Raw genomic sequence first — 8,960 nt, forward strand, 5'->3', positions numbered from 1 at the left:
GTGTTCACGGTGGGGAGGAGTCGGCGGGGCACTTCCGCCTCGGTAGGGGACGGAGGCACTTCCGGTAAAGGGTTACATCCGCTAAGGGTCGCTTCCGGTAGAGGGTCACATCCGGTAACGATCACTTCCGGCTCGCCCGGGGAGAGGAGGCGGGTCACGTGGCGGGGAGGGGCGGCACTCTAGCCCCCGCCCTCGCTGCCCCCGACCCGCGGAGGGCCGAGCGGAGCCGATGGCGGCGGCGCTGCGGGGGCTGCTGGGGAGACGTGAGTGGCGGGGGAGGGGGACACGGCACCGACCCTCCCTCCCCGCCCGTGGTGACACCCCCCCCCCGGCCTGGCCTACAGCCCCCCGTGACCCCCAGGCTGACCTTGAACCCCAGTTGACCTCCCAGACCTCCCCCGTGTCTCCCGGCCCTGTCCTCACCGCTGGGCCCCCATTGCCCCAAGACACACACTCCCCCCCCCCCCCCCCCCCCCCGCCTGTCAGGGCCCCCCCAAACCCTCCCCTGCCCCCCCCGGACGCCCGGGTGTACCCCCCCCGCCCTTGGGTGCCCTCGGGCTCCCGGGGCTGATGATTAACGGGGCTGACGGGCCGTGTCCATGTCTCTGTCCTGTCCCGTCCCGTCCTGTGCCCCCGCCGCAGGGAGCAGGCCCTTCCCAGTGGATCCCGGTGGATCCCAGTGGATCTCAGTCCTCCCCCAGCGCCCACAGTTTTTCCCCACCCTCCCCTGTGATGTCTTTCCCCAGTATCCCCCAGTATGTCCCAGTGCTTCTCCAGTGGTTTCTAGACCTTTCCCAGTAACCCCAATGGCTCCCAGTCCTTCCTTAGGGGGTCCCACTGAGTCCCAGTCTGATCCCAGTGCCTCCCAGTCCTTCCCCTCTGCCTCCAGTGGGTCCCAGTTCCTCCCTAGGGGCTCCCAGTCCTCCAGTGGGTTGCAGTCCCTACCTGGGTACTCCCAGTCTCTTCCTAGTGTCCCCAGCCCTTCTCCAGCGGGTCTCAGTCCCTCCCCAGCATGTCCCAGTTCTTTCCTAGGGGCTTCCAGCCCTTCTCCAGTGGGTCCCAGTGCCCCCAGCCCTTCTCCATTGGGTCCCAGCCCCTCCCCAGTGCAACCCAGTGCCCCCAGCCCTTCTCCATTGGGTCCCAGCCCCTCCCCAGTGCAACCCAGTGCCCCCAGCGCTTCTCCAGTGGGTCCCAGTCCCTCCCGAGGGTCTCCCAGTCCCTCCCCGGTGGGTCCCAGTGCCCCAGTGACGGGTCCGGTGCCGCAGCGCTGCGTGTGCCGTCCCGGCTGATGTCGGCGAAGGCGGCGGAGCGACGTTGGCCCGACCGCGGCTTCGAGACGCTGCGGGTGACGCCGGAGCGGGACCATGTCCTGCACGTGGAGCTCCACCGCCCTGAGAAGAGGAACGCCATGAACGCCGCCTTCTGGAGGTAACGGGGAGCGCTGGGGGGAACCCCCTTTCCCCCCCCCAGGACCCCCCAGACCCTCTTCCCACTGCCCCCCTCCCCGCAGGGAGATGGTGGAGTGCTTCCAGGACATCGGCCACGACTCGTCCTGCCGCGCCGTTGTCATCTCCGGTGCCGGGAAGATCTTCACAGCTGGTGAGGGTCTGCCGTGGGCTTCCCCCCCACACACTCCCTGTGCTCTGTGGGAGGATTTGGGCTCATTTTGGGGGGGGAAACTTGGAATTGAGGGGTTGTGGGAAACCAGGGAGAGGGGGAACTTGGACCTTCTGGGAAGGACTGGGAGCATCTGGGTACCAACTGGGGGGAACTGGGGGTACCTTTACCCCAACTGGGGGGGATTTGAGGTACCTTTACCCCAGCCAGGGAGAAATTTTGGGTAACTTTACCCCAACTGGGGTGAATTTGGAGTACCTTTGCCCCGACCAAAGGGCTTTTTGGGTACCTTTACCCAAACTGGGAGAGATTTGGGGTAACTTTACCCCAACTGGGGGGGGGGGGGGGGGGGATTTGGGGTAACCACCCCAGCTGGGCGGGGGAACTGGGGGTACCTTTCCCCTTCCTGGTGGGATTGGGGTACCTCTGCCCCAGCCAGGGGGTGTCAGGGGCACATCAGCATCACCAGGAGGACCGGGGTGGGGTCCTGCCCCCCCTCCCCAATCCCCGGTGGGTGACAGCACGGCCCCGGGCAGGGATCGACCTGATGGAGATGGGCCAGGAGTTCATGATGGTGGAGGGCGAGGACATGGCCAGGAAGGCCTGGAACCTGCGGCGGAAGATCCGGGAGTACCAGGAGACCTTCTCGGTGCTGGAGAAGGTGGGACGGACAGAGGGACGGACGGACAGACAGAGCTCTGGGGGGGGCTCTGTTCCCCAACACCCCCCTTCCCTCTGCCCTGACGCCCGTCTCTCCTGCAGTGCCCCAAGCCGGTGATCGCGGCGGTGCACGGTGCCTGCATCGGCGCAGGTGAGCTGGGGACGGGATGGGGTGTCCCCACCGCTGCCACCACCACCACCACCACCACCCGCTCAGGGTCTTCTCCCCACAGGCGTCGACCTCATCTCCGCCTGTGACATCCGCTACTGTGCCCAGGACGCCTGGTTCCAGGTGAAGGTGGGTAGCTGGGGACCCTCGGGTGGTCCCGAGACCCCTCAGGTGTCCCGGTGGCTCCTTGGGTGTCCCTGAGGAGCTTCAGATGTTCCTGAGACCCCTCAGATGCCCCAGTGGTTCCTTGGATGTCCCTGAGGAGCCTCGGGTGTCCTTATGGCTCCTTGGATGTCCCCAAGACCCCTTAGATGCCCTGGTGGCTCCTTGGATGTCCCTGAGACCCCTCAGATGTCTCAGTGTCTCCTTGGATGTCCCCAAGGAGCCTCGGGTGTCCCTATGGCTCCTTGGATGTCCCCAAGACCTCTCCGATGTCCCCGTGACTCCCTGGATGTTGCTGAGGATCCTCAGATGTCCCGGTGGCTCCTTGGATGTCCCTGAGGAGCCTCGGACATCCCTATGGCTCCTTGGATGTCCGCAAGACCCCTCAGATGTCCCTATGACCTTTCAAATGTCCTTGGGACCCCTCAGATGTCCCTGGAGCCCCTCAAACATCCCAATGTCCCCTTGGACATCCCCAGTGTCCCCCTCACATGTCCCCCATGCCCGCAGGAGGTGGACATCGGGCTGGCAGCCGACGTGGGCACTCTCCAGCGTCTCCCGAAGATCGTGGGCAGCCAGAGGTGGGTAGGGGGGACACCAGAGGGGGTTTGGTGGCAGAGGAGGGGACCCCAGGGTGGGGAGGAGACACCAGGGTGGGGAGGGTACCCCATCTCACCCCATAATTTTGCCCCCTAAATCCTACAGCCTCGTCAACGAGCTGGCCTTCACCGCCCGCAAGATGATGGCCCCCGAGGCGCAGAGCTGCGGCTTGGTGAGGTACTGCACCCCCCCAAACCCCCCCGGCTGTCCCCAGGAGGGGACCCCGTCCCCGTGGCTGTCCCCGTCCCGTCGTGGCGGGGGTCCCCGTGCTGGCAGCCCCTCCCTCTCGCCCGCAGCCGGGTGTTCCCGGACAAGGCGACGCTGCTGCGGGGAGCCCTGGACGTGGCCAGCGCCATCGCCGCCCGCAGCCCCGTGGCCGTGCAGGGCACCAAGGTCAACCTCATCTACTCCCGCGACCACCCCGTCCCCGACAGCCTCCGCTATATGGTGAGTGTCCCCAAAACGACCTGCCCCCCCCCCCCTCCAACCCCATGTCCCCTCCCCATGCCGTGGCCATCGCTGTCCCCGTCCCCGTCCCCAGGCCACCTGGAACATGAGCATGCTGCAGACCGAGGACATCCTCAAGTCGGTGCAGGCGGCCATGGAGAAGAAGGGGCCCGAGGACATCCCCTTCTCCAAGCTGTAGGGACACCGCCGGACCTCCCCCCCCCATCAATAAATCCGGCTGTCCCCTGTGTCCCCTGGCCCGCCTCGTCCCTGGGGGCTGCCGTGGGAATGGGGGGGACAGCGGGGGGCTGCGGTGCGTCCAGGAGTGTCCCCGTGTCCCCAGGAGGGCTTTGATGGGTCTGGGGGGTCCGCATGGTGCTGGGGTGGGTCTGGGGGGCGTTCCAGGGGGATGTGATGGCTCTGGGGGGGGTCCCAGGACTGTCCCCGTGTCCCCAGGGTGCTGTAATGGGTCTTGGGGGGGTCCCTATGTCCCCACAGAGCCATAATGGGTCTGGGGGGGGGGGGCTGCCATGGGGTCAGGGGTTCTCCATGGAGCCGTGATGGGTCTGAGGGGGGGTCCCCATGTCTCCGCGGAGCCATAATGGGACTGGGGGGGTCCACAGGGGACTGTGATGGGACTGGGGGGGGGTGTCCCAGGGTGCTGCTGTAGGTCTGGGGGTGCAGGTGCCGCCATGGAGCCGGGGGGCGCACCCCAGGGTGGGGGGGGGGACACACCAATGCCAACATGTCCCCGTGTCACCCCCCCGACGCCGCCCATGCGTCCGGCCCCACCCAATCCCGGATGGTGCTGTGTCCCCCCCCTCACCCCCCCGGGATGGGGCAGAGTCCGGGGTGTTGTCACCCCGGGCAGGTCCCCGTGTCCCCTGGCTGTCCCCCCCCCTCCCCATCCCCATTCCCATCCCCCCCCTCCCAGAGATCAAAGTCCGGCCCCCGCCCTGGGAACGGGCCCAGCGCCCTACCCACCCCCACCGCCTGGGGGTGGGGCACAAAGGGCCCCCCCCCAAACTGCTGGGGGACCCCAAGAACCCAGTGGGGGGGTGGCTTGGTCACATCCCCCCCAGTGAGGGGACACAGGGTCTGCGCCCCCCCCACTAAAAAAAAAAAGTGGCATGAGAGACCCAGGCGGGTGGGGCAGGGCGGGGCGGGGCAGGGGGGGCCCCCCCACTTCGGGTTTGGGGCTATAAAGGTGCCGACGCCGTGAGCGCTGTGTCCAGCCCGCTGCCACCGCTGTCACCGCCGTCACCGTCACCGCCGCCATGGCCTTCGTCCCTGCGCCCGGCTACCAGCCCGCCTACAACCCGGTTGGTATCGTACCCCGGGGGGGGCCCTGTCACCCCCCCGCCCTGGGATGGGGACCCAGGGGTCCCGGGGGTCCCCGTCACCCCCCTGGATGGGGTCCCAGGGGTTGGGCTCCTGTCACCCTCCCCTGGATGGGGACTGGGAGGTCCTGAGCGTCCCCGTCACCCCCCCGGAGGGGGTCCCTGTGACACCCCCCCCCATGGGATGGGGACCCGGGGGTCCCTGTCACCCCTCACCAGCATAGGGACCAAGGGGTTGGGGTCCTGTCACCCCCCCGGGATGGGGTCCTGGGGGTCCCTGTCACCCCCTTGGGGACCCCGCTGACCTTCTGTCCGTGTCCCCCCCCGCAGCCGATCCCCTACATGGCCCCCGTGTTCGGGGGGCTGCAGCCCGGCACGGCCATCTACGTGCAAGGCGTCGTGCTCCCCTACGCCGACAGGTATGGGGGCACCGGGGGGGGCGGGGGGGTCCAGTGTGCCTTTGCATGTGTGTGTGTACCCTCGTGGGGGGCACGGGGAGGGGCAGACATGGGGGGACATAGGGTTATGGGGGGCACAGAGGGACATAGAGGGGACATGGAGGTGTACAGGGGCACACGGGGAGCACAGGGTGTCCTGGAGGGGACATGGGGGACACAGATGGGACATGGGGTGACATGAGGCATACAGGGGGTCCTGGAGGGGACATGGGGGGGCAGAGGGGGACATGGGGGGCATAGGGGGGTCCTGGACGTGACCTAGAGGGTCACCTAGAGGGTACAGGGGTACATGGGGGACATTGAGGGGATATGGGGGGCACAGAGGGACATGGGGGGCACAGGGGGGCATGGAGGGCACAAGGAGACATCGATGGGACACGGGGGGACACAGGCACAGCCTGGGGACTGGGGGGGCTGTGTCCTCCCCCAGGTTTGGGGTGGGTCTGTCGGGGGGGATGTGGGGAGGGACGGAGGGGTGAGTGCGTGGCTGCGGTGTGTTGCAGGTTCCGGGTGAATTTGGGGAGCGGTCCGGGGGAGGGGGCCGACCTGGCGCTGCACCTGAACCCCCGTTTCGGCGGGGAGGGGCAGGCGGTGCTCAACAGCCGCTGCGGGGGGCAGTGGGGGACCGAGCAGCGCCGTGACCTCTACCCCTTCGCCCCCGGGACCCCCTTCGAGCTCGTCATCAACGTCACCCCCAGCGCGTACCAGGTCCCCAAAGGGGTTGGGGGGTGGGTGAGGGGGGCACCGGGGGTCCCAAAGGGGGTATAGAGACCCAAAGGGGGTACAGGGGGTCCCAAAGGGGGGTCCCAAGAGGGGGTATAGGGGGTCCCAAAGAGGGTACAGGTGGTCCTAAAGGGGATATAGGGCATCCCAAAGGGGCCATATAGAGACCCAAAGGGGAGTATAGGGTGTCCCAAAGGGGATATATGGGGTATAGGGGGTCCCAAGATGCGGTAAAGGGGTCGCAGAAGGGGTATATGGAGAGCCAAAGGGGACCCCCAAGGGGCTATATGGGATATCGGGGGTCCCAAATGGGGGCTATAGGTGGTACAAGGGGTATAGGTGGTCCCAAGGGGTGTATATGGGGTATAGAGTGTCGCAAAGGGGGTATATAGAGAACCAAAGGGGGGGTATGGGGGTCCCAAAGGGTATGTGGGCTCACAGGGGCTATAGGGGTTCAGAAAGAGGTTATATAGGTTCAGTTGGGGCACATGGGGTCCTAAGGAGGGGTATAAGGGATCACAGAGGCATATATAGGCCCAAAGAGAGTATATGGGGTCCCAAAGGGGGATATATATGGGGGGGCACAGGGGGTCTGTAGGGTCCCAAACGGAGAAGTTATATGGGGGGTGGTACAGCGGTATATAGGGGTCCCAAATGGGGTTATATGGGGACACGGTGGGTGTAGGGGCACATCGGGGGGGGGGTGTTAAGGGTCTGACCCCCCCCTCCGGCCCCGATCCCCCCCCCCAGATCCTGGTGAATGGCACTCACTTCGACGAGTTCCCGCACCAACTGCCGCCGGAGCAGGTGACAGTCGTCACCATCGATGGGGACCTGGAGCTGCACTCCGTCACCATCCTGGGGGCCGGGGTGAGCCTGGTGGGGGGACACCCCCCCGAGACCCCCCCATATCCCCGCTCACCCCCCCCCGAACCCCAAACCTCACCTCTGCCCCTTCTCTCCCCAGGGGACGTACCCCCCTTCCATGCCGGTGAGTCCCGGGGGGTTGGGGGGCTTTGGGGTGTGGGGTCAGGGGGTGCTTTGGGGGGTGGTGGTGGGGTCTGGGGGTGCTTTCGGGGTGTGTGGTGGGGTTTGGGGGGGCTTTGGAGGCGTGACGGGGGTTGGGGGTGCTTGGGGGGATGGTGGGATGGTTTGGGGGGGCTTTGAGGGTCTGTGGTGGGGTTTGGGGGGGGTCTGTGTGTGTGAGGGGTCCCCATCACCCTGGGGGGGGGGGGCAGGCCTCCTGGGACCCCCCCCCCCCATCCTCACCTCTGCCCCCTCTTTCCGCAGGAGCTGTACCCCCCAATGCCGGTGAGTCCCGGGGGGGTCGGGGGTGGGGGGGGGTCACCCATGTGTTTTGAGAGATCCGTTCCCCCCCTCACCCTATATCTTCCCCCCCCCGCCCAGGACATGCCGCAGACCATCCCCTACGGGCAGAGCAACCTCCCGGTGAGTGCTGGGGGGACACACACACCTGGGACCCCCCACCCCGTCCCCACGGTGTCCCCATGTGTCCCCCCCCCCAACACTGACCCTCTCTCCTCTCCTGCAGGTGATGGCGCTGCCCCCCACCCTCCACCCGGTGAGTTGGGGGGGACCCGACTCTTTGCGGGGGGGCACAGGGTGGATATTGGTGGTCCGGAGGGGTTGGGGGGGGGTCCTGTCCCAGTGTGACCCCCCCCTCCCTGTCCCCTTCAGCCTGTGCCCTTCGTGGCCACCATCCCGGGGGGGCTCATCCCCAAGAAAACCATCGTGGTGAAGGGCTTCATCCCATCTCATGCCCAAAGGTAATTTTTGGGGGGGTGTGTGTGTGAAAAGGGACCCCCCACACCCCCCTCCATGGGGTGTTCCACCCCCTGAGCCCCCCCCTCACGCTGTCGTGTGTCCCCCCCCCCCTCCGCCACCCCCGTCCAGGTTCCACATCAACCTGCGGGCGGGGGCGGGGGGGGACGTGCTGCTGCACCTGAACCCGCGTCTGGACGAGGGGATGTTGGTGCGCAACAGCCTCCTGGGGGGGGTGTGGGGGGCGGAGGAGCGGGATCTGCCCCACAACCCCCTCCAGCGCGGCCGCTACTTCGACGTGAGTGCGGGGACATTGCACGAGGGGTTGCGTTGCACGAGGGCGGGCATCGCACATTGGGTGGGAGTTGCACATTGGTGGGCATTGCACGAGGGTGGGCGTTGCTCACGGGTGGGAGTTGCACGAGGGTTCGTGTTGCACGAGGACAGGCATCGTATGTGGGTGGGCTTTGCTTGCACGAGGGGTTCCGTTGTACGAGGGTGGGCGTCACTTGCACGAGGGGTTGTGTTGCACGAGGACAGCCATTGCACATGGGTGGGCATCGCACGAGGCCGGGGGGGGGCGGAGGGATGGACACAATGGTGCTGCTTGTGTGTGCTGGTGTTGCACGAGGGCGGGCGGGACCCACGGCCGCCCCACATCCCTCTCATGTGTGTGCCCCCCCTCAGCTCTCCATCCGCTGTGGGAACCACCGCTTCAAGGTCTTCGCCGAGGGGCAGCCGCTCTGCGACTTCGCCCACCGCCTCCCCCCGGGGCCCCACGTCGACACGCTGGAGGTGGAGGGCGACGTCGTCCTCTCCTACGTCCACTTCTGAGCCCCACAGCCTGCCCCACAGCCTGCCCCACAGACAGCGTGCGGGGCCGTGCGCGCCACCGTCACCACACAGCGCTGACCCCAATAAAGCCGTTTTCCCCCCCCCACGCGCCTCCATCGCTGTCTGCCGCTGCCCCACAGCCCCCTCACCCCACAGCCTGCCCCCCCC

The 8,960-nt window shown here is 67.2% G+C and overlaps 2 protein-coding genes across 3 annotated transcripts; both read left to right on the plus strand.

The window, feature by feature from the left end:
- The first annotated feature begins 90 nt into the window (after positions 1 to 90).
- Positions 91 to 3,905, plus strand: ECH1 (enoyl-CoA hydratase 1). 2 transcript variants are annotated; one of them, XM_082496748.1, is made up of 10 exons: positions 91 to 263; positions 1,266 to 1,428; positions 1,511 to 1,599; positions 2,154 to 2,278; positions 2,380 to 2,428; positions 2,511 to 2,575; positions 3,119 to 3,189; positions 3,314 to 3,385; positions 3,505 to 3,655; positions 3,750 to 3,905. In XM_082496748.1, exons 1-10 carry the CDS (start codon positions 230 to 232, stop codon positions 3,852 to 3,854), a joined length of 924 nt encoding a protein of 307 aa, XP_082352874.1. In that variant the 5' UTR covers positions 91 to 229; the 3' UTR covers positions 3,855 to 3,905. The 2 variants fall into 2 exon arrangements, with proteins under 2 accessions (XP_082352874.1, XP_082352873.1); XM_082496747.1 differs by lacking the exon at positions 91 to 263 and adding an exon at positions 499 to 1,200 and having other exon boundaries at positions 1,240 to 1,428.
- Positions 3,906 to 4,013: 108 nt separating this feature from the next.
- LGALS4 (galectin 4) lies at positions 4,014 to 8,952 on the plus strand. Its single transcript, XM_082496750.1, has 11 exons — positions 4,014 to 4,977; positions 5,326 to 5,414; positions 5,957 to 6,161; positions 6,927 to 7,046; positions 7,144 to 7,167; positions 7,467 to 7,487; positions 7,584 to 7,625; positions 7,729 to 7,758; positions 7,875 to 7,963; positions 8,091 to 8,256; positions 8,646 to 8,952. Exons 1-11 carry the CDS (start codon positions 4,933 to 4,935, stop codon positions 8,790 to 8,792), a joined length of 978 nt encoding a protein of 325 aa, XP_082352876.1. The 5' UTR covers positions 4,014 to 4,932; the 3' UTR covers positions 8,793 to 8,952.
- The last annotated feature ends 8 nt before the right edge of the window (positions 8,953 to 8,960 follow it).

The sequence above is a fragment of the Vanellus vanellus genome (genome assembly GCF_965231255.1).
Source record: "Vanellus vanellus genome assembly, chromosome: 31".
NCBI classification, from domain to species: domain Eukaryota; kingdom Metazoa; phylum Chordata; class Aves; order Charadriiformes; family Charadriidae; genus Vanellus; species Vanellus vanellus.